Source organism: Phoca vitulina, unplaced genomic scaffold (assembly GCF_004348235.1).
Source record: "Phoca vitulina isolate PV1807 unplaced genomic scaffold, GSC_HSeal_1.0 scaffold11, whole genome shotgun sequence".
Taxonomy (NCBI): Eukaryota; Metazoa; Chordata; class Mammalia; order Carnivora; family Phocidae; genus Phoca; species Phoca vitulina.
Window position 1 is genome coordinate 44,072,319 of NW_022589714.1, and position 25,374 is coordinate 44,097,692.

A 25,374-nucleotide genomic window follows, 5' to 3' on the forward strand; every position below is an offset into this window, starting at 1 on the left:
ATTGGCTCGAAATCAGCGGCCGCCCTCCCCGCGGCGCCCTCGCGGCGTCGCGAGTTAAAGGCAGCACCCGGGCCGGGCGGAGTGTGGGTGGTTGTGGTGTTCTCGGTACCGTCGTCTGTGAAACAGCAGTACGGCCATGGCAGAACCACAGCCCGCGTCCAGCGGCCTCACGGACGACGCTGCCCTCGGTTGCTGCTCCGACCCGGATCCCAGCACTAAGGTGGGTGCAGAACCTGCTTCTGAGTAGCGGCCCCGCAGGGCGCAGCTGGGGCCCCTGGGGGAGCACATCCCCGGGCTCAGCCAGGCCCGGCTGGGGCTGGGTTCGAACCCCATCCAGCCGCCGCTGCAGCTCCGGCCGCTTGGGGCGGACCAGAGTGGGCCGGGTGAAGGGCTAGTGGTGTCCAGTAGGGGATCGTGAGAGGATCCATTTCCCCAGAGACTGGGACCTTGCTTGCATTAACTTGTTTATTTTGGGACGGTAACTGGAAGCCACGGCCAACCCCGAATCAGATCCCTTGTCTGTGGTGTGCGTGTTGCCGGGGTCAATAGCTATGGCGGGTGAGAGCAGCTTCAGAACTCCCAGTCCAGGGTAGAAGGTCTTTATCCATGCCGGCCCCTCCTAGCCTACTCTGGCTGCCGGCTTAACTCCTCCAAACTAATCGGATCTCTCCGAGTTTAACTGCGCCCCAAAGTTCGCTTTTGCTTTTTCTGTGGTTGCTCACGGCCACACTTCTGCCCTCCCTGTGCTTGGTGGCCCCCAGGAGAGCTGACAGTAATCGTGAAGCTTAGATCCAAAGGGAATCTTGGAACGACCCTCTCATTGCCCCCTGAGACCCAGTAAGAGGAACGCCCTGTTGCATCCTTCCAGCTCACTTAACATGTCTGCAGTGAGTCAGTGTAACTCATTCAGGTGTGGTGCCTCCACGCTGGCAGGATTTGACACAGCAGCCGCTTGGGGGGTTTATTCCAGTGTACTGTCAGTGTCAGTAAACGTCTTTGTACTTTTTTCATTAGATTGGGGAATTTCTAAATTCCCTGAAGATTGAATATGTGTCGATGAGTTTGCCCCCTGCTTGCTCTTTGCCTTCAGGGTGAAGAGTCAGACACCTCTGGTTGCTAAAGCCTTTGACTAGCACCTAGTGCTTAGCTTAGGAAAAACAGTAGTCACTGCGAAGTTAAGGGGGAAGAAATAAAGAACGAAATATATTTCCTCCTACACTCATTTCACTTGTATACCCTCTAATAGTATTATTATTATGTAGTATAAATACCTAGTTATTTCACATAATATAAACTGAGTCATTCAGTATAAATTAATTTCCTAGATAACTGGGGATTTTATGTACTGGGCTATTTAAAAAGATTTCAGAGATATCTTTATAAAATTTGTTAAGTACATATTCTGGCATTCTTAATTTACACTACACATCATTGAAATTTCTCTTGGTTATATGGAGTAATTACTTCATGAAATCAGTAAGTTTTGGCCCTGCAATCCCATGTGGGGGACATAAAATAGACATGCAGTAGCAGCTGGTATTCCTCCATGTGCCAGGCCCTGGGTTGTTGTTTGAAGTACATGACTTAATTTAATCCTCACGAGAACCCTATGAAGAAGGCATAATTATCATCTCTAGTTTACAAATAAGGAGACTCCAGCGTACAGGTATTGAATAACTTGTCCAGAGAGGCGCCCACACTCTCAACCTCTACCCTTATTCTGCTTCTGGAGTGCTGACTTCAGCAATTTTGGAACTTGACATGAAGGAGAGTAAAAAGACTTAAGTGAATTAAATTCAGCGTCATGGCTGATCACCTGCTATATATACAGAGCATGGTACATTTGGGGGTTACTGGGATGAGCAAGATGAGGTCTCTTCACCAAAAGGACCAACCCTAACATAAGACAGAGCTGGGATTAATGTGCTGTTGAAATTATGGAGCACTCTGGGAGCATAAGAGGTAGAAATTTTGGAAGGTAGCATCTGTGGTATGGTATATACATGGGGTATTTGACATCTGAAGACCTACACTTGAATCCCCAGATCTATTGTTGGCTGTAATGATCTTAGCAGGGCACTGGGGCTGAGTTTGTAAAAGCAATATAAAGAGAGCTGCAAGGAGGATAAAGTGTATTATTTTTCTCTAAACTATGAAAAGTGATGCAGTTCAACTCTGGGGATCAGGAAGTACTTCAACCAGAAGGTGGGGGTGGGCCTAGGTCTTGAAAGATGGATGGGGTTCCAAAATCATCTAGGAGACAGAGTTACGTGGGAGGGGGCATTCTAGGTGGAGGAAAGATCTGAGCAAAAATGTTGTGAGATGGCAGAAAGATGCAGTGCAGGCATGTTCTGGAGAGGTGAGTTACATGTTTTTGGTTGAAGTTCAGGTTATCTAAGCAGTGGAGCTGTGGTGGAAAAGGCTAGAATGCAAGGTTGGAGCCTCACTCTCATGGAGAGAGCTTTGAATGTCACATCTAAGGAAGCTGGATTTAAATAAGTAATAGGGAATCATTCAGGGTTTCAAAGCATTTTGTAGAGTAGATTGGAGGGATCCAGGTGTGGAGGTGATGAGGACACCTGAAAGGTTCTTCCAGAAGATGAAATAAGGCCTGGTTTGGAGAGGAGAGGGTAGTGGTGGTAGAAAGTCAACTTGCCTGTTGATCATCTGCATCTTTGTCATGAAGGGCAGGCCAAGGAATGTACAGCCACACGACATCCTGGGTAGTATTATTGGCCATCTGTCTTCATGAGGCCAAATACTTACTGTCCCAAGTGATAATATCCTGAAATTAATTTTTTTTCACAGTCTCTGTCAGTGTCCTTTCATGTAATAATTTGGAATCCTGTCCCATCTGAGTGGTAGGTGATAGGGTCAGGGAAAACTTTGAGTGTTGGTGACACTTAAGCTGAGTTTTACCAAATACAAAGGAAGTAGCTAGGTAGAATTGGGTGTAGGGGTAGGTGGAAGAGAGAATGGAAAGGAGGAAGGAAGGAGAATGGCCAGATGGATGAATGACTGTTCTAGGCAGAGAGAATCCTAGTAAGTATAAAAAGCATATGACATCAGAGAACTGATGCAGGAATTGACAGATAATATGAGACTGAAGTTGTAGGCAGTGGGAGTTGAGGGGAAGGTATGCAAGACAATCATCAGGATGCTCAAAGAGAATATGAGCACCCCTCACCCCATTATGTTTGTTTTTCTCACCCTGTAAAATTTCTATTTGGTAAATATATTTTATAATATATATATTATTAGTATATTTGTACATGTATATAATTAAAATAAATAACATATTTATAGGGGGTGCATGCTCTCTTTTTTAACTGATAAAGGTATACCAGAAACATTCAAAATGACCAGTTTAGGGGAGTGCTAACAAATGATGAAGTTAGAGAAGTATGCAATAACCATATGTGCTTGCTTTTGGGACTTTCTTTTAAAAGCTGTGAAGCACCACTGAAGGAATGATTTTTATTTTATTTATTTATTTGAGAGAGTGTGTGCAAGGTGGGGGAGGGGCAGAGGGGCAGGGAGGGGGAGAGAATCCCAAGCAGACTCCCTGAGCATGGAGCGCGATGCAGGGCTTGATCTCACAACCCTGAGATCATGACCTGAGCCAAAACCAAGAGTCGGATGCTTAACCTATTGAAGTACCAAGCACCTCTAAAGGAATGATTTTTTTTTTTTAATCCAGAAATTTTCACTATAGAAAGATCACTCTGGTACTTTATGGGAAGGTCGGTGGCTTGCATCTGGGTAAGCGTGCAAGAAGCAGAGACCAGGGAGGCAAGGACAGGCATCCAGGGAGGGAGTAGTGAGGACATGAGCAAGGTAGTGCTCATTAGAAAGACAAGGAGCAAGATTCCAGAGGGATTTAAGCAGTCAGGTTGATAGGACACTTGGACTGGATTACAGAGAAGTGGGGAGGGAGAAATCTAGGAAGACTCCAGGTGTCTGACTTGGCCTGACAAGGGACTCTAGAGACACTATGCTAAGCACTTTCATGCATTATCCCATATACTTTCCAACTCAACCCTACAAGCTGAGAACTATAATTATCCCCATTCTAAAGATGTGAAAACTAAGGTTCAAGAAAAGTAATGATTTACTCAAGGTAATGGTAGAGCCAGCATTTGAACCATATTGCCTCTGAAGAATTATTTCTCTCACACTTGTGTGTTTTCTTTCCCTTTGCATGAGATTTTAAAGGCCTCGTGATCCTGAGGGCTTCTAGGATTTTCCTGTTTCTATTATCTGTTGTACGAGTAGTCTGTCAGGTGTGTTTCCTAATATCACAGGTAATTTTTAATTTAAAAAAATTTCCTTTGTGTCTCCTATTTCTGCCGCCTTTATCTGTAGGGTGAATGTACTTGAAGTACGTCTTTGGCTGTTGAGTTATAGAGTGGGAAGGAAAGAACCACGTGAAACCCATTTAGATAAGATAGAATAAATGTAAAGGGAGTGGCTGAATTATTTTCAGGAACAATTTATCACATTCTGACATAGGTTGAGTCAGGCAAATAACACTGGAAGGAGGAAGATAGTGAAGAAAAAAATATATCAAACCATCTTCTACATCAACCGTGCACTCCAGCTGTTACATAGAAAACAGTTTTGTTCCCCTCAGATGCGCTTGTATTTCCAAAAGGGTCTTTCACTGAAGGCAATTGTGACTTTAAAAAGTCAGGAAAAAACAAAACTTGATCCATTTTTGTCTTATAGGAGATATGATACCTAGGGGTGAAGAGTTAAGCCCTGAACCCTTTGATGAGAATGTGACATTTGGTTAACTCTAGCTGTTTCCCAAGAAACAAAAATAGTATTTGTTGCTTAGCAATATTGCTTAAGTTAAAAATAACTTGATTGGTAAATTGCATCTGGAGAGGGATAATTATCAATACCTAATAGGAAGTCATGGCTTTGGGCTTCCTTGAATGTAGTGGCTCTTAAAACTGCCCCTTGTGGAGATTCTGGAAGCTGTGCTGTGGGATTGCTCCTAGAGTTACTGGTTCTTTGGTACACAGGGCTTCTACACTAGGGTGATTCCTGCTCCTACCCAGTGCAGATCTTCTCCCTGTACCCGAGCTGTACGGACTTCTTTAAGTACACCTGCTGAAGAGGGACACCTAGCCCTGCTCTGGTGGCAGACTTTTTCTGATTGAAACCCTTTCAGCCTGTGGTTGTCCTGTGAGTCTGAATGTTGAGTTGAAGACTCTCTGCTGGGGGTGATGGAACACTTTTGAAAATTCACTGGGAAAGAGAGTAGATGGGCTCCAAAGGGATTTGGCCTCACTGTTATTAAGGCCAAAACACACACTTTAGGCCAAAGAAATCTTAACATTCCTGAAAATTTAGCTAATGCAGGTTTGAGACTTCTCTTGTCTGAGGACTGAATGTGATAGAGGCCATGGAGATCCTGATCTTGATTTTGAGTAAGATGGAATATCTTACAGAGCTCCTTGGCAACAGTTCTGGAGAAATGAGTGTCTGCATCATTAGAAAGAGACATATGGTGACCAAACATACCCCATTGTTGGGGAAATTGTATAAAATCCATTGGGAGACTTTTTCTGGGAACATGGAGTACACATACTTTTCCCTATTCCTCCTCCTAGGTACAGCTAAACACTCTGGACATTTTATATAAAATAAACGTAGGAAGACAACTGAAAGGTGGAGGGAAGAAGCAGACTAGCTAGGGGCCTTGAGACCCTAGCAGCAACATGGTGGCGAGCTTCCTGAGTTTTGTTTTTGCCTCATTTAGCCCAAACTCGGAGCTACAGAAATGTCAATGGGTGCAGACAAAATCAAACCAAACCCAGTGAAAACCTGCTCTCCATTCACAGGACCTGGAAATAGGCAGTATTTCCTGATAAGGCAGGAAACTTTTAGACAATAACAGCTCTACTACAACCAAACACCACAGAAAAAACTGTGGCTTCATCCCTTCCTATGCCAGCAAAGGCTGGGTGGGGAACCTAGTCTTCGCTGAACAGGTTGCAATGAGGGGTCTACCCTCCCTCTGCCAGGGTGGGATCAGAGAAGGTTGAATAGGAGGCCACGACTTTCATCTCAACAGACAATAACCAGCTTTCCCCACTTGCTGTATTAATGGAGAAACATGGGGAACCTGAAATTCTACCCCAGCCCAGCAGCGGAAATATTTTAAGACAATTATAAACGGGAGAGAGTAAAGAGGTTTCTGTACTTCACTCAAATTGATAAAACGATGACACCAAGTGACTGTGATGACATATATAATTGAACACCTAGAGCAACCTAGAGAACACCTAAAGAAAGCTATACAAAGAGTACATGAAGAAACACTACAGATAAGTCAAAATGAAATTATAAAAAAAGTTCCAGTAACCCACAGGAAGGCAAAGAAAAAGTTGACAGAAAACAAAACAAAAGTAAATAAAATAGCCAACTTAAGCCCTAGTATTGCAATAATTACATTAGGTATAAATACACCAATTAGAGATTAGCAGGGTAAATTTAAAAACATGCCCCAACTTATCTATGTACGAGATAATTAACTAAACATTGTGGTAATCATTTCACAACATACATGAATCAAGTCATTAGGCTGTATACTTTAAACTTATCCGTGCTATATGTCAATTATATCTCAATATAACTGAAATAAAAGAAAATGAAAACATGCCTCAAATATATGCTGTCTGCATGAAACTCACTTCAAATATAATAATAGAGGCAAGTTAAAAGGATGGAATAAGATTATTATGGAAACATAAATCAAAAGAAAGCAAGAATGGCTATATTCATACCAAATAAAGTAGCCTCCAGAGCAAAGAAAATTGTCATAGGTAGAAGTATATTTATATAATGATAAAAGGATCAGTTGACCAAGAAGACATAGCAATCCTAAATGTGTGTGCACTAAAAAACAGGTGCAAAAAAATATGAAGCAGAAACTGATTCAGGGGCGCCTGAGTGGCTCAGTCGGTTAAGTGTCTGCCTTCAGCTCAGGTCATGATCCCAGGGCCCTGGGATCAAGCCCCGCATCGGGCTCACTGCTCAGTGGAGAGCCTGCTTCTCCCTCTCCCTCTGCCTGCCACTCTATCTGTGCTCTCTATCTCTCTGTCAAATAAATAAATAAAATCTTTAAAAAAAAACAAACTGATTTAATGGAAAGGAGAAATAGAAAAATTCACACTTGTAGTTGGAGATTTCTATACTCCTCTCTCAACAATTGATAGTACTAGACAGAAAATTAGCAAGGATATAGACAAATTCTGCAACACCATCAGTGAACAAGATCTGATCCACCTTTGAAGAACACTCCACCCAATAACAGAATACATTTTTGTTTTCAAGTGCCCATAGAATGTATACCAAGACAGACCATGTGTCACGGGCCCCTAAATCAACTTCAACAAATTTAATATTATTGAAATAATACAGAGTGCATTTTTCGACCACAATAGAATCAAATGAGAAATCCGCAGAAACGTAACAGGAAAATCTCCAAACACTTGGAAACTAAATAACACTCTTCTAAATAATTCGTGGATCAAGAGGAGGTCTCAAGGGAAATTTAAAAAAAAAATAGATTGAATGAAAATGAGAAAGGAATCTCAGTTAAGACAGTTCTAAGAGGGAAATTTATATTACTAAATGCATACATTAGAAAAAAGAAGTCTCAAATCAGTAATTCGAGTTCCCTCCTCAGGAACCTAGAAGAAGAGCAAAATAACCAAAGGAAGCAGAAGGAAGGAAATAATAAAAAGCAGAAATCGTTGAGATTAAAAACAAAATAGAGAAAATCAGTGAAACAAAGCTGGTTCTTTGAGAAAAAAAAAAAACAATAGAATTGATAAAATTGTAGCAACACTGACAAAATAGAAGACACAAGTTACAATATTAGGAATGAAATAGGGGCTACTACTACAGAGTGCAGACATCAGAAGGATAATAAGGGAATATTAAAAAGAGCTCTGTACATGTAAATTTGACAATTTACATGAAGTGGACCTATTCCTTGAAAAAACACAAACCACCATAACTTTTACCCATATGAAATAAATAATGTGATAGCTCTATAACATGAGGAAATTGAATTCATAATTAAGAACTTTCCAAAAAAGATATCTCGAGGCCCAGATGATTTCACTGGAGAATTCTTCCAAAAATTAAAGAAAAATTAACATCAATTATATACAATCCCTTTAAAAGTTGAAGAGGAGGGAACACTTCCTGATTCATTTTATTTTTTTATTTTTTTACTTTTTTTTTTCAAATTTTAATTTAAATTCTAGGTAACGTACGTGTAATATTGTTTTTAGGAGTAGGATTTAGTTATTCATCACTTGCATATAACACCCAGTGCTCATCATAACAAGTGCTGTCCTTAATAACCATCACCCATTTAGCCTACCCCCCCACCCACCTCCCTCCATCAACCCTGAGTTTGTTCTCTACCTGATTCATTTTATAAAGCTGGTATTACTCCAATACCAAAAACCAGATAAAGACAGCACAAAAAAAGAAAATTACTAATATCCCTCACGAATATAGAGGTAAAAATCCTTGACAAAATATTAGCACATATAATCTAGCAATATATAAAAAAAATTATAACTAAGTAGGGTTTATTCCAGGTATGCAAAGCTGGTTCAGTATCCAAAAATCAATTAAAGTAATCCATTATATTAGAGGCTAAAGAAGAAAAATCCCATGATCATGTTAATTGATGCAAAAAAGGCATTTGACAATATTCAGCACCATCCATGTTTAAATTTTTTTTTCCAGAAAAAAAAATAGGAATGGAGGGGAACTATTCAACTTGATAAAGATCATCTCTAAAAAATTTACATTTTACTTAATGATGGTGCTTTTGCCCTAATTTGGGGTAACATGATAAGGATGTTTGTTCTCACCATTCTTACTGAATATAGTGCTAGAAGTTCTAGCCAGTGCAGTAAGGTAAGAAAAGGAAGTAACAGTCATACAGATCGGAAGGAAGAAATAAAACTGTCCCTATTTGCAGAGGACATGATTGTACATAGGAAATCCTAAGGAATCTACAGAAAACTCTTCTAGGACTAATAAGTGCTTTCATTGACGTCACAGGACAGAAGATAAACATATGAAAATCAATTCTATTTCTCTATACTAGCAGAAAACACATGAGCACCAAGATTAAAAATAAAATTGCTCAACAAAATTTCTTAGGTATAAATCCACCATATATAGGACTTATATGCTGAAAATTACACAGTACTGATGAAGATTTAAATAATAGAGACATATTGTGTTCATCATTAGAAGACTCAGCATAGTGAAAATGTCAGTCCTCCACAAATTGATATACATGTTTAACATGAACTTTTTTTTCAGTAGGTAAAATTATTCTGAAACTTCTGTGAAAGGCACATAAGCTAGAATAATGAAATTTTGAAAAGAATGAAGTGGAAGGAATCAGTCTATCTGATTTTAAGACTTACTATATAGCTACAGTAATCACTACTTTGTGGTATTGGCAGAGAAGACACAGATTAGTGGAACAGAATAGAGAACCCAGAAATAGACCCACACTAATATACCCTACAGATTTTCAGCAAAGATGTAACGCAGTTCAATGGAGAAAGGATAGGCTTTTCAACAAATTGTGCTGGAGCAACAGAACATCCATAGGTTTAAAAAAAAAAAAAAAAATTTACCCAAGTCTCACATCTTAACACCAAAAAATCCATTTAGAGGTGCTCAAAGGGACCTTGACCCTTTGGTTCACATCCCTGTCCCACCTTTATAATTTTGTCAGGATGATATTGCAGACACGTAGGATGTGCACTAGAAACATCCTTGATTGTACTGTTAAAGTTTTTTCAAAGTAGTTTTGAGCTAATTAAATTTGGACAATGCTCTCCTAAAGCCTGATTATTTATATTACTCTTTTTATAGAGGAAAGGAGCAAATCTTTGTTACCTAGTAGCCATTCCAGAAAACCCAAAGATAGTTTTAGGCATAAAAGACAGCTTTAATTGTCCAAATTTAAAGCATGATAAGGGAAAGACAAAGTTAAGAATTGTCTGATGAGATAGGACATGAATGTAAGTCCTACTTTTTTAAACACAAGATATATTTATTTTAAACAATATTTTAGATCCATAGCAATAAATAGTCATTTTTAGGGGTTTTTGAGGAAGGATCACTCAGGTGTTTACCAGAAGTAAGAGAGTTGACAGAATATGTTGGTGATAAAAAGCAAACTATTAGCATAGAATAACTTGAGCAAGCCCTGCTTGTTTTTTATATCCAAATAACATTTTTGTAGCAAAGGATTTATAAGCCTGTTTTTTCTGAATAAATCCACTAATATTGAATATACCTTTAATTTTTTTTGCCATGTATAGACTTATTTTAAGGTTAAAAATGGGAGTAGAGTGTGTATTTTTTTTTAAAGATTTTATCTATTTGACAGAGAGAGAGAGAGCGAGCACAAGCAGGGGGAGCAGCAGAGGGAGAAGCAGACTCCCGCTGAGCAGGGAGCCCGACATGGGGCTTGACATGAGCTGAGCTGAAGGCAGACGCTTAACCGACTGAGCCACCCAGGCGCCCCTAGAGTGTGTATTTCATCTATACATTTACTTGGAAATAATCTGTTTATTATATTGAGTCTTCTCAGTTGGAACAATGCTGTATTTTTCCATTTTTCTCTCTTTTTCATTTTAAGATTTTATTTATTTATTTGACAGAGAGACAGAGAGCACAAGCAGGGGGAGCGGCAGAGGGGGAGGGAGAAGCAGGCTCCCCACTGAGCAGGGAGCCCGATGCGGGGCTCGATTCCAGAACCCTGGGATCATGACCTGAGCCGAAGTCAGATGCTTAACAGACTAAGCCACCCAGGTGCCCCACTATGTATAGACTTTTAAAGGTTCATTTTAATACTCATTTATATGTATGTAGTTAGTTTTAGTACGTAGCTATGTTATTGTAGATAATAAAATTAAAGTCTTAGCATTACTTTTAAGATGTAATTAATCTGAATAGTATATTAAATAAACCATACATATATGTATCTTTTTAAACTTAATATACCATGTGAATGCCCCATGCCATTTAATATACCTCTAAAGCAGCATTTTAAATGTATTCAAAATATTCTATTATGCCTGTGTCATTATTTATCTATTTCTTTGTTGTTAGAGGCAGTTTAGCCAAGGTAGTTGAAAGCACGGACTTTGGAACCAAACTGCTTTTTCTCTGACACTCTCTCAGCAGTAAAATGGGGGTGGTGATAATACATATCTCATAGGGTTGTTGTGAAGAATGTACGAGTTGATTTCTGTAAATCATTTGGAGCAGTGTCTGGCGTGCAGTTATTATGTAAGTGTAATTTTTTTTTTTTTTGCGGTAATGTTGGATGCTGCTTGATTGGAAAGAAAAATCATAGTGAAAGTTCATTTACTCATTCAACAAATATTTATTGGGTATCTACTCTGCCAGATTCTGTCTGAGGTGCATCAGTAAACAAAACAAACACCCCTGTCCTTATGGAGTTTATATCCTAATGTGGAAAGAAAAATAATAAAAGATAAATATAGTAAATAGCATATTGAAAGGTGACAAGTACTATGGAAAAAGAAAATGAAAAAAAGGGGTAAGTGGAGAGTTATGGTGGTCAGTGAAGGCCTCATTGGGAAGATGACATTTGAGCAGAGTTAAAAAGATTAGAAGTGGCTCTGGGGAGGGGCGCCTGGCTGGCTCAGTCTGTAGAGCCTGCAACTCTTGATCTCAGGGTCCTGAGTTCAAGCCTCACATTGGGTGTGGAGCCTACTTCTAAATAAAGATTAAAAAAAAAAAAAAGTGGCTCTGGGCAAAGAGTCTTCTAGCAGAGGCCCTCAGTGAGTTGCTGAAGACTGCAGTGGAGCTGAGTGAGTAGGCGAGAGGACGGGTGAGCGAGGCAACGGGGGCCAACCATAGAGGGCCATTGTAGGGACTTTAGCTTTGACTCTGAGTGAAATGGGGAGCCTTCCAGGGTTTTTGAGTAGAAGAGTGATCTAAATTAACTTTAAAAGATTTCCCCAATAATAGATTATAAGGGACAAGGTGAGAGAGGAGTACCAACCAGGCTGGGTGGGAGGTGGAGTAGCTGGGATCAGGGTGCTAGCAGAGGTGGTGAGAAGTGTAGAGTCAAAGAACTTAGGGAAATTAGCTTTCTTGTGTCCAAAAAAGGACAGTTTTATGCTGATAGAATTGACACCTAATAGCTTAATGGTGAGTGAGGGGACAAAAAAACTCACTGAAAGAGTAAAATAAACACAGGAGTTCCAGGGACCATCTCAATATAGGGACAAGTAGTAGTAAATGTAAATAATATAGGAGCTCCTATATTACATTGTAAGACGACAATTCATGTTTATAGAAATGTCCTCGAGTCATTAAAATAAGTAAATTCCGCATGTTTTTAAAGCAGATAGGTACATAGCTGAGGTTTTGTGTATGCAACAGTAACTAATATTTTTCAGATAGTTTTAATCATTTGGAAAACCTGTGTTTATAGATCCCACCTACCTGACCAAAGTTCAAACAGTGCCTTGTTTTAATCTGCGCTAAACAAGAATATGAAGTGGAATTGTTTTTTTGCTGCATTTTGATCTCCCTTCGTTGCAGTCATAGAGTGACTTTGTAGGTTTTTTTCCGATTTTGTCCAGTGGGGAAACCCAAGGCCTCATTGTGAGCTCCAGGCCACTACCTGGATGTCAGGAGCTGCTTTTCCCTTTTTCAGCTGCTTGTTGAAACTGAGACCTTTAGGAGTGCAGCACCTGCCAGAGGAAAGCAATCCAAGCATTCTAGAAACATGTAATTTCCGAGCCAACTGCCTTATATGTGATGATAAGCTGTGAATGAAGAATCAAATTATTATATTCATTAAGATCTACTTATTAAGATAAAGTAGTTCTTAGGCTAGTTTTATTTTAAATGAAGATTTTAATGCTTAAAGTAAGAGTTCACTTTGGTCGCTTAAAAATTTAACAAAATAGGGATGGCTGGGTGGCGCAGTTGGTTAAGCGTCTGCCTTCTGCTCAGGTCATGATCCCAGGGTCCTCATGATCCCAGGGTCCTGGGATCGAGTCCCGCATCGGGCTCCTTGCTGAGCGGGGAACCTGCTTCTCCCTCTTCCTGCTGCTCCTCCTGCTTGTGCTTTTTCTCTCTCTCTCTGATAAATAAATAAAATCTTTTAAAAAATTAACAAAATAGAAAACACTTCCTAATGATGCTGAATGAGTAAAAATACATTTGTATTTTATATGAGTTATAGGGGAGAGATGTCTATGTGTCTGCAAAGGGAGAGTTCAGAATTTTCAGGCCTGTTTTGTCAAACTGTGGGTATAACAGGAAAAAAATCTGTTAGGAAGCACAATGTAGTTAATGGACTCATGGTTTGGAAGGCATCTATGGTAGAAGGAGACCTGAACTTAGAATAAGAAGGCTGGGACAATTAATTTAATCACCTTGGGTGTGTTTCTCATCTATAAAATGGGGCCATTAATACCTATAGATAGTAATACTTCATGGTTACTGTACCAAATGAAGGCAAAGTATTATTACTAATGCCATTAAGAATCTTAACTACATGAATTAAAATAGTCTACCTTTTTCTCAGTGAATCAAGCCTTTTGTTTCCTGATTTGTGAATTTGACAGTTTCACAATGGTTTTAGAGACAGTAACTTTTTACCCTTTTAGTTATTTAGAGTCTAGGATCTTGTGAGTAACTTCTTGCTATGGTTACCAATAAATAGTTCTGGAAAGGCATTTATGCATTCATTTAACACATTTTACAGTAATTGTATTCTTTATTTGTAACATCACTATCTCATTTTGGGTCATCCAAAAGCGGACTGGATATAAGGATTTGGTTGTAAGTAGTTTATTTGGGAGGTAGTCAGAGAAAGTTCTGTGGAGTGGGGAACGGAGGCAATAAAAAGTATGTAGAAGTGGATTACCCCTGAGAGCAACTGGGCTTTAATCCTGCAGGGAAGTCTCTGAGAGACTGTGTGGAACACGCTGTAGAATTTTCCCACTAAGGGCCAGGGGAGCCAGGTTTTTTATCCACTGTTGGTTGAGGGTATTTGGAGGGTGTGAACTCCCTGGCACTTTGGGCCTGCCCCACACAGGGGCCTGTTCTTGTGACCAGGAAATATCCTTGGGCAGAGAGCTGTAGGCAGTGTAAGTGGTAGGTGTGGAGATCAGGTAAGGCTGAGGGGACAAAGTTGCTTTCTTCTGAAACATTGTTTTACAAAGGCTGACCGTATCCTGCAATAGAAAGCACAATTAATGTTGCTAACAAGTGCCAGACATCACACCTGTTTAATAGGCACTGTTTCTCCTTAGGATTTTCTGTTGCAGCAGACCATGCTACGAATTAAGGATCCTAAGAAGTCATTGGATTTTTATACTAGAGTTCTTGGAATGACGTAAGTAAACTATTTATTGGCGCCTGTAATGGTTAAATGCATAGCTTTGCAAATATAGGGAATGTTTCCGGATCCATTTAAAAAATGGATTAAACTTTTCTTCAAAAATCACAGAAGTCCTTTCAGCCCAGTGTCTGGGACTAGGCTCGCTGGCTGAGTACTGGGGTGTTCTCTCACTCCTTTCTCTCTGAGAGCTGTTTAATCCTTAATGTGTTCAAATCCTTTTAATGTTATGTCCTCTTATTTACTTTGGAAAAGATATAGTTATAAAGATGAATTACTTAGAAAATGAATGAGTTTACCTGAAATTGGCTGTCTGTCTCATTTTTTATAGGATGTATTCTTATTTGCTGAACAGGTGATACCTACTGATCTTGTAATCCTTAAAGCATATTTGTTTATTTTTCTTGATTTGTTTCCCTGAATAACATGAGGGGTTTTTGTTTGTTTCTGACAAGATAGATACATAAAGAATAAAATTAAATTTTAAATTGACTGCCTGGATAACCTCCATTGACACTGAGAGAAAAATTCAAGTAATACAGTATATGTTTGTTTAGAAAATCTGACCAGTTCAGAAAAATACAAAATAAAAAGTGGCCGCCTCCCTTTCCCAGTCCTTGTCCCCAAAGATAACTGCTGTTAACAATTTCTTATAGTTTTTTCCAGAAAAAGCAGTTTAGCAAATGTTTATTTATTTTTTATATTTAAAAGACAGAATGAAAACAAATACATTGTGGGTGCCTGGGTGGCTCAGTCGTTAGGCGTCTGCCTTCAGCTCAGGTCATGATCCCAGGGTCCTGGGATCGAGCCCCACATCGGGCTCCCTGCTCAGCGGGAAGCCTGCTTCTCCCTCTCCCACTCCCCCTGCTTGTGTTCCCTCTCTCACTGTGTCTCTCTCTGTCAAATAAATAAATAAAATCTTTAAAAAAAAAGCCCAAAAAAACAAATACATTGAATATTCGGTGTTTGCCAGGCACCTTACATATTTTTCATTCAGTCTCCACAGTAGCTCATGAAATAGTTTATTCCCCATTTTACAGATGAAGGAAGAAACCAAAGTTTAAAGACATTAAGTTACTGGCCCCAAATGCCACAATGGATGTATGGCAGAGGGGGAATTCGAATCCAGATCTGATCGACTCCAGTGTTGACCTTGTTTTTCAAGAGCCCCCAAACAGGGTGCAATTTGACATTATACTGAAAGATATGCTCGCTGAGAAAAGCGCGTTACAACAGGTTCATTTGCTCCAGTTCCCACCAGATTGGTGTGTAAGGCTTGTGCAGTCTGCTTTAGTAGGTGCAGAGATAGGCTTTCATGGCTGGAGTATTTGAGGTGTTCGATACTTTATTATAAACATGTTAGAGTAAATCTTACTTGTGGTAAGTCAGTGCTGTCTCAGTGGGCCAAGGTGTTTTACATAGCAATGATAGTTAAAAGATTTGAAATAGAGCTTAGAAACTTTCCATTTGCTAGGTAGGCTTCAGCTGTTCTCTCTTATTGATTATGAATAAGGTCATCTTTGAGCATTTAGTCCTCAATAATCTAAATAAAACCGTATTGTGTCCATCCTCATTTCCTTGCAAAATAATTTAAATTCACTTTATAGGCCATGACTTCAACTATCTTTTTTGGGGGGGGAGGGGCAGAAGGAGAGGGAGAGAGAGAATCTTAAGCAGGCTCCATGTCCAGTATGGAGCCCCATACAGGGCTCGATCTCCCGACCCTGAGATCATGACCTGAGCCAAAATCAAGAGTTGGACGCTTGGGGCACCTGGGTGGCTCAGTTGGTTAAGCGGCTACCTTCGGCTCAGGTCGTGATCCTGGGGTCTTGGGATCGAGCCCATGTCTGGCTCCCCCTTCGGCGGAGAGCCTGCTTCTCCCTCTCCCTCTGTCTGCTGCTCTCTCTGCTTGTGTTCTCTATCTCTCTGTCAAATACATAAATAAAATCTTTTAAAAAAAAAAAGAGTTGGACTCTTGACTGAGCCACCCAGGCACCCCTTCAACTATCTTTTTTAAAACTTTAGGATTGGTAATTCATTCACTCTTTGTCTCTTCTCAGTCTCTCCCTTTCCACTGGCTCTTTTCCCTCAACCTACAAACAAGCTGAAACCTTTATTCTAGCATAATTCTTGCCCTATTTCCCATTATCACCCATCGTCTATATAGGTCAACCGTGCTTGCTCACCTCCCCTTGTCTCCATCGGGGAAGTCCACCTTCTGCTGCCCCATGCTGCTGAAACTGCCCTCAGGACCTTTCCATATCTAGTCACCTTTCACAGTCTTAATGCTGTGTGACCTTTCTGCAGTATTTCATATGTAACCACTGTATCGTTGACATTCACATCTTCTGTGATATTCATCTGTCTATCCTCACTTTCTTTTCCTAGGAGTTTTGGCATAATAAGATATTTTATTTAACTGAATGTCATATATCTGAAAGAACAATAAGGTAATGCATTGTATTTTCACCAAAAATGGACAGAATTTTCTTCTGAAGATACCTTTTCCCATTTATAAACAAGTACCATAATTCCAGCTAAATTTCATTATGTTTGAAGAATTATAAAAGTTTATTTTGTAAAAACTTTTTTATTTCACTTATATTTACAGTTGAATAGGTTTTTTCAATGAGATATTTTCATTGATTTCCCCTTGCTTTTCCTATTAAATAGGCTCATATTCTTAGTAGAACTTGAATATTGTCATGTTGATTTTAATATGAATTTTAATATGAATATGTTTTAATAAAACAACCTTTCCTGTTATTAATTGATTTCAGCTTGTTGTTTAATTTCAGGCTACTCCAAAAATTAGATTTTCCCACTATGAAATTCTCACTCTATTTCTTGGCTTATGAGGAAAAAAATGACATCCCAAAAGATAAAGATGAAAAAGTAGCATGGGTATTCTCCAGGAAAGCTACCCTTGAACTGACACAGTGAGTATCAGTTTTTATCTTTCTGTACAGTCTACATTTTTATAAACCTTTTTTCCTTACTTACAAGCTTAATTCAAACCAGGTCTCCCTAATCACTTTGCATTTGTAACAGCCTGAGTCTTTTATGATGGATTTTTGGTCTTTGTCTTGTTCTGGTGCGTAGTTAGGGGTAAGTGAGATCATTATCTTTTGGATAGAGAATATAACTAAGACAAAATTGGCAAGATAACTTGCCAAACGATAGCTAATGAATTTAGACATTACTAGAACTAAGGTCTTAATTCAGCATTTTAGGAATGTTGTTTTTATTCTTTATGTTGTTTCTGTGTCCTTTGGAACAACTAACAAAAGAGCATTTATTTCAGGGTGTGTGATTTAGTGTGTCCCTGATTCAGAACAGCTCTAGAATTAGACAGACCTAGACATGAGTGTTGGCTCTGATAGCTCTGCGACCCTGAACATGTTCTGTCACCCCCTTAAGTGGCAGTCTTCTTCATGAAATGGAGACTTGAATCTTAGCCCATGGAGCTGTTTGGAAGATTTAATGAGATCCTCAAACAAATAAATGCCCTCTATAAAGTACAATAAATGACAGTTGCTACTGTTATCATTATTGTTATCCAGATGCTTGGTTTTATCTCAAGTCTAATTAAAATCATATTTTATGCATTTGCCTTTTCTATAGCTGAAACCTTAATATTTATAGTAGCAAAGATGAAACCAAGTATATGAAGTTGCATACATACATGCCAAGATTTCAGAGAGATTACTGCAGTAGAGTATCTGTTCTACAGGTCACTTGTAATGCTCTTTTCCCTCCTTTTGTAGCAATTGGGGCACAGAAGGTGATGAGACCCAGAGTTACCACAGTGGCAACTCAGACCCTCGAGGGTTTGGTATGTTGGCCTGTTCCTATGTAGTATACATGGATTTGTGTGATTTGTTTTAGGTGTGATTTGTGTGATTTGTGCATTAGGTACTTATTAAGAATACTTATTAAGTATTAAGTATTAATACTTACTAAGAATAATCAACTTCTTAGGAGTATAGTTGTTTTAATTTTCCATGAAAAATTTCATTTAGGAGTTAATTTCATAGTATCCATCTAAACCCTACATTTACTTTCTCACAATGATTTCACTTTTCAGTCTCAGTATTATATTTCCAGTAGACTTTTTAATTAAAAAAAAAAAACTGTGGTTGATAATAACCCCCCATTTCTGCTAGCATATACTTCTGCCCTGATCTAGAACCTCTCAGCGAGATGACAGGATTGCAGGCTTAAATTGGCTGCTATACAGTCAGAGGCCACAACAAACCTATTAAGTATGAGTAAATGATTACTTTTTCTTGGTAGTTATTCTTAACAGATTGAACTATACGTGAGCCCAATATTGGGCTTATTTTAAATAATTTATAACTCAGAGCTACTAATTAGCTTATTATATGCAGCCAGTTAGATTCTTGTTCTTTAATACAAGTTTTGAACTTACTTGATTCAGTCACTTTTCAGGTGCCTTAATGTTTTGAAATAAACTAGTTTTGGAAGCTAGTTGTGGCCCTTGGATACCTTGCAGTAATTATTTCTCCCTTCTGTCTGCCTTGTTTTGGGGGTGGCCCCCTAAGGTCACATTGGAATCGCTGTTCCTGATGTACATGGTGCTTGTAAAAGATTTGAAGAGCTGGGAGTCAAATTTGTGAAGAAACCTGATGATGGTGAGTTTGCTGCTTGCTTTCTCCTGGCTTCTCTTCAGTTACATAACATTTACGAAGCAACCACGGAGGCTACTGTTGTAGTCAGTACCTCTGGTTGCAAGTAACTTTGAAGAAGTCCACTTCAGCCAGCATAAGGAAAACAGAGGAATGGAAAAATACCCAAGTATCTTAGGGAACTAAAACAGCAAGTAGGGCGGCTTGACAAGGGACTAGACGCAGAGTCTGGAGAGCCATCAAAAACCTAGGCTCTCTCCCCACCCTTTGACCTTACCATATTCTCTCACTGGCCACTGGTTTTCATCGTGTATCTAGCCACCCCAAAATAAGTTCCTTAAAGCCTATGTTATCTGATTTTAATATAATGACAACACATCTCCTTAGTTAATAAATGGCTGGTCTTTGATTTTTATTCTTCTACAACCTTTGCATGTCCTTATGTTTTAGGTGTATGTCTAGAAATAGCGTATATATCTAGATTTTGTTGGATTTATATGTATTATAATTATTCTACTTAGATCTGTTTCTGCCAGCATATTATTTCAATTTTTATTTGAAACATTTCACATTTCATTTTAATCCTTTTCTTTTTTTCAATTAAGAGATTTGATATCCAGATACCCTCCCAGACCGGGATATTACTGATTAATTTTTTCTTTTTCTTTGGCCTTGGCTTTTATTTTATTTTTTAAGTTATCTCTACACCCAACCTGGGGCTCAAACTTACAATCCCGAGTCAAGAGTTGCATGCTCTATTAACTGAGCCAGCCAGGTGCCCCCTGGCCTTGGCTTTTTTTTTTAAATATATATATATCAAAGTCCTTTTCTCTGTATATCTCTTGCAGCATCTTTTGGGTTTTTCTGTCCTTCTATTAAGTATCTCAACCAAAACTGTTTTCAGAGGGTTTTTTGTGAGGCAAAACTTTTGAGACTTTGTATGCCTCAGACCCATATCTTTGTATATGAATGGCAGTTTTGTTGAATATAAAATCTTAGGTTTATTCTCCTTTGATCTTGAAAATACAACTCCATGGTCTTATTTTTCTATCTGGTGTTGCTATTGAAAAATCTGCTGATTCAGGTTATCTTCTGTTTTGTTCTGGAAGCTTTTGTTATATTTGTTATTTCTTTGTTCTTTGTAGGAGATTTCCTCACACTAGCATACCAATTAGCTAATTTTTCCTCAAATGTATCTGTTCTGATAGTCATCTTTTGCGTTCTCATCTATTGTATTCTTAATTTCAGCTATTATAATTTTGATCCCTAGTTTTTGCTCAGTTCCTTAAATATTTTCTTGTTCTTGTTTCATATTGGTTATAGTTCATACTATTCATCACTTTTACATGTTTTGATAGCTCTTGGTCTGTTGATTTAATATTTGTTCTTCTGTTTGAATTCATAATCCGTTTGTTTTATGGTCATGTTCCTCAAGTTCTTGTTACTTTGATCTCTGAGGAGTTGTTGTCATTGCAACTCTTACTATTCCAGTGCATCAGGCAGTGTGAAAGGGGGGAGGCTAGACCCCAGTCTTTAACAGCCCCCATGCTCTCAGGAAGATGGGCCAGGCAGAGATCCCTAGGTAGGCCCCTGAAAACGAGAGTTAAACAGCTTGCATTCTGCAGAACAGCTCTTCCGTCACATCTTCTTCCCCTCTGTCCCTCAGAGAGAAGGAGTCTTCGTAGGAGACACTTCCTTCTGAGATGCTCATTCCCTAACCCTGATTGTGTGGAAAGTGAAGGCTGGGGAGATCGGTTCGTTCTCATATCAGACTTAGCAGACCCTTTTTACTATAACATGGGAACATTTGTAACCTCGATCACACCCAGTATCCTAAAATGAAATTCATACATAACTCACCTATCTATACAGTTTCAGAAAAAGTCAGTCCAAAAACTGCTGTTTTTGTCAGTTCCTCACAGGTGTAAGACTTCTGTGCTGCCCTCATTTACTCCTGAGGGCATCGGAACTAGTCGTGTGAACCCCCCCCCCCCCCCGGTGTGGGGGCAGGAGCTGATGCCCAAGGCACTGGGAGGAGCAAGACCCAAAGTAACAAATCCCCTTCTGTTTATTCTCCCACGGCCATGATGGACTGCCTTCTGGTCCAGGCCCAAACTACCCATTTCCACACGGACCAGGTTAAAACAGTCACCCCATCCCCACTTCTTCCTCTCCCCAGTCATCACCCCAGTTCTCACTTTTTTTTTTTTTTCATTTTCTATATATGTTCCTCTGGGGTTGATCTTGGGGAAAAGAGCCAGAGAGAGATAGGAGTCAAACTAATTTAAAATCTTGGTCCCAAAATAGATTGCTGAGGTCACATTTTTCCATTTAAGCAAACAACTCTACTACTAGACCTACTAGCCTCTCAATCCCAGTTGTGAATTCCTGGGAGAAAGACTGATTGACAGCTTGAGTGACTAGAATAGTGTTTAAAGAGTTCGTTATGACCCAAGCCTCTGGGTCTTTTGGCTGTGTGGGTATGCCATGCTACCTGCTCGAACACCTCCCTATTCTCCTGTTTAAAGTAAGACAGCCTCGGGGTGCCTGGGTGGCTCAGTCAGTTAAGCATCTGACTCTTGGTTTTGGCTCAGATCATGATCTCAGAGTCCTGGGATCAAGCCCTGCATCAGGCTCCATGCTCAGCATGGGAGTCTGCTTGAGATTCTCTCTCTCTCCTTCTGCCCCTCCCCCTGCTTGCACACACACTCTCTCTCTCTCAAATAATAAATAAAATCTTAAAAAAATAAAATAAGACAATCTCTTTGACTACTCAACAGGTAGCATGAAATTCATCATGAAGGTGAAGTAAAAATCTGATACTTATAACTGCAGCCAGTTACACAGTTTATTTCAGGAGAGCTGGTTCCCAGCTATGTAGAAGATACGTGTTAGTCGTTCTGAAAAGCATGCATTTGGGCAACACTGACAATAGAATTGTCTAAAGTTAAAACTATAAACAAAATAGAGACGAACCATGAGAGACAATGGACTCTGAAAAACAAACTGAGGGTTCTAGAGGGGAGGGGGGTGGGAGGATGGGTTAGCCTGGTGATGGGTATTAAAGAGGGCACGTTCTGCATGGAGCACTGGGTGTTACGCACAAACAATGAATCATGGAACACTACATCAAAAACTAATGATGTAATGTATGGTAATTAACATAACAATAAAAAATTTAAAAACTATAAACAAAATGTACTTTGTCAAAATGCAAATTAACATTTGGATTAATAAAAAATATTAATTTTAGGGGTGCCTGGGTGGCTCAGTTAAGCGTCTGCCTTCGGCTCAGGTCATGATCCCAGGGTCCTGGGATCAAGCCCCGCATCGGGCTCCCTGCTCCGCAGGAAGCCTGCTTCTCCCTCTCCCATTCCCCCTGCTTGTGTTCCCTCTCTCGCTGTGTCTCTCTCTGTCAAATAAATAAAATCTTAAAATATATATATAAATATATATATTAATTTTAGATTTTAAAAAAGTCTCTTTTATAATGAAATTCATTTCATCTTACAGGTAAAATGAAAGGCCTGGCATTTATCCAAGATCCCGATGGCTACTGGATTGAAATTTTGAATCCTAACAAAATGACAACTATTATTTAGTTCTGTGAGAATACTGCTTTGCGATTTCAGTGAAGACCCTGTGGGAGGTAAAAAAGGAAATGGTGTGATTCAAGATATTCAGATAACAGAAACATCTAGGACTGAAGAATCATTGTCCCAATTAAGATTATTCTGAAGTCCATTCCCCTTTCCTATTTCAGCTATGTTTTTCACCTAACTGTTCAGTCATTGTGATTTTAAAGTAGTGCTTTGCCTTATGTCCTTGAATGTAGTTAAATAACTTTACTTTTTAAGGTAATAATTAGAACAGTTCCCTTCAGAGGCTGCATTTGCCTTCTTTCTCCTAAATGTGATTTCTCTACAAGTCTGCCTTTGAATCATCATTCTCAAAAAAAAAAAAAAAATTAACAAGTTCTTGTTGTGGTTACCTTTCAGTTCCTCAGAAATAACTTTTCTCAATGAAAAGTAAAGAACACTGAACAAAAATGAAACCTCATGTATACTTCAAATAGCAAGTCAGAATCAGACTGACATGTTGATAGAAAAACTAATTTCTTCTTACTTACAAAGTACTTTCAAAGTTCAAGGACTAACCTCTTTATTTGGGGATGGGGGGTGGATGGGAAGAATATTTACTGGGTGTACAGACACTGGGCTAGGCTGTCACATATCTCATTTAATCCTCCCAGCTATCCTCTATCCTGTGAGAAAGAAGGCAGGCTAGACATGTAAAATAACTTTAATGAATTAAGGCAATATAAATAGGCTCAAGTATTCGAGATCTGATTCTCATTTTTAGTATTTAGATTGCACTTCAAAAATTAGTACCTCACAAGACCTCCTCCACTCGTCTGCTGTGAAAACCTCGGTGAGTTCGAACGTGGTCCTCTCAGTCGTAAGGACTGAGCACTGAAAAGAGGGAAGGAGCAGTAGAGGAAGTCTGTAGCACACAGCTGTTCTGGGGACACCTGCTAACTCCTGGACAAGCCGTGCCTGTGTCACTCGTGAAGAGCTCCTACCCCAAGGTCTTCCTGATGCCAGTAATCATTTAGGATAAATGATGTTCAGTGATAACATTACTTGGTTATCAGGAATCAGCTCAATGGTCTTCCTTGCCATGATTGATATTTGATGGGTTTTAAAAAATCAAACTGATTTTGACAATCTCATGGTGCACAGAAATAAGAACATCCAGTTTGTGGTTTGCCTAACATTTAGATTTTCGGAAGACCTTTGGGTAGGCTGTGCCGACGATGCTTACACTGCTAGAAGCACTTGACATTTCCTTTTTGGATGGAATGGATTATGTGAGCAATTCAAACAAATAGCAGTACTTACAGATGGAAATAAAATAAAATTTCAAATAAGACTGTTTCATTTGTGAACTGTCCAGCATATTCTTTTTAAAAAATAGCCTGAAATGGGGCACCTGGGTGGCTCAGTCGGTTGGGCAAACGACTCTTGGTTTCAGCTCAGGTCCTGATCTCATGGGTCCTGGATCGAGCCCCGAGTCACCTCCGCACTTAGCAGGGAGTCTGCTTGAGGATTCCTTCCCTCTGCCCCTCCCCCCCACTCTCATGTGCACACACACTGTCTCTCTAGAATAGATAAATCTTTAAAAAAAAAAAAAAAAAACTGCAATGATTTGAAAGGGCTTGCAGGCTCGTTCTGAACCGGGAAGCTGTAATTCTGTCTGTCCTGCAAAACAGATAGTTTCTATGGATAAGGAAGTGTGGAAAAGGGGGAAAGAGTAAATAGGGATAAAGGAATGTGGTAGAAAAAGTACAAAGAAGAAAAACCAAATATCAAAAGGTGAGTCGTGGGAACCAGTGAAGACCAAGTTCACATGTTAGGTACTAAATTATCAAATGGGAGGGTGATTAGATTCATAGATCATTTAAATCTTATTTCTATGGAAAAAAAACTTTCTCTACTTGCTAAGTAAAATTTGTTAAAAGGCCTTGCTTATTCCTTAAATTCATCTCTGTGTGCATTGAAAGGATGTATATTGTATCACCAGGTGAGGGATTGGGACAAAGCACTTCTTTCCCAATTAACTTATCTAGAAGTGGTGATATGAAAGAGTGTAGTAGAGCACAAGGTTTTCTTGTTTTCCATGACTGGACCACAAGGCTGTGGAGCTTACTATCCATGTAGAAGCAGTCTCCTGTGAACCCTTCACAGCTAAGCCTGGGACTCAGTTACAATACGGTGGTTTGAATGAGGCGCTGATGGCTGAGAGAGAATTACTGTGGCTCCCCTACATCGCCTTCTGAGCAGGATTGCATGCAGTGTGTACACGTATCCTCAGCAACACAACTGCTTGTGAAACGGGTTATATTAGGATGCTTGCTGCTGGTCATGAGAAAAGACCCAACTCTGGATTCATAGAGGGTTCAGAGATACCAAGAACCCTGCTTTCCTTCCTTCCTTCCCAACCTGTCATTCTCAGCATTTTCTTTCTGGCTAATAATATTCATGATCAGAGATGCCTACCATGATTCCAGGTGTTATGTATAATCCAACAGTGTCCAGTGAAAGAACTTTTGTTCCTCTTGTGCCTTTAGTGACTATAAAACCTTTCCCAAAGCTCCTCAGCAGAATCCCCCTCATATCTTGACTACATCTGGCTCACTTGCCTGTGTCTAATCACTGGCACAGGGAATGGGACCACTCTGGCTTAGAGGGGTCATATTTACTCCAGTTG

General features: G+C 39.5%; 1 protein-coding gene across 1 annotated transcript; it reads left to right on the plus strand.

The window, feature by feature from the left end:
- The first annotated feature begins 11 nt into the window (after positions 1-11).
- Positions 12-24,036, plus strand: GLO1 (glyoxalase I). The gene is made up of 6 exons (XM_032409890.1): positions 12-220; positions 14,370-14,452; positions 17,254-17,394; positions 18,223-18,290; positions 19,021-19,110; positions 22,618-24,036. Exons 1-6 carry the CDS (start codon positions 137-139, stop codon positions 22,704-22,706), a joined length of 555 nt encoding a protein of 184 aa, XP_032265781.1. The 5' UTR covers positions 12-136; the 3' UTR covers positions 22,707-24,036.
- Positions 24,037-25,374: the final 1,338 nt, after the last annotated feature.

Excerpts from the sequence above, each read along its gene's own strand:
- GLO1 (XM_032409890.1), top strand. The coding sequence starts at position 137 with ATGGCAGAACCACAGCCCGCGTCCAGCGGCCTCACGGACGACGCTGCC. Across the intron at positions 14,453-17,253 it reads ACTAGAGTTCTTGGAATGAC|GCTACTCCAAAAATTAGATT; the intron begins GTAAGTAAACTA and ends GTTTAATTTCAG. Across the intron at positions 17,395-18,222 it reads GCTACCCTTGAACTGACACA|CAATTGGGGCACAGAAGGTG; the intron begins GTGAGTATCAGT and ends CTCCTTTTGTAG.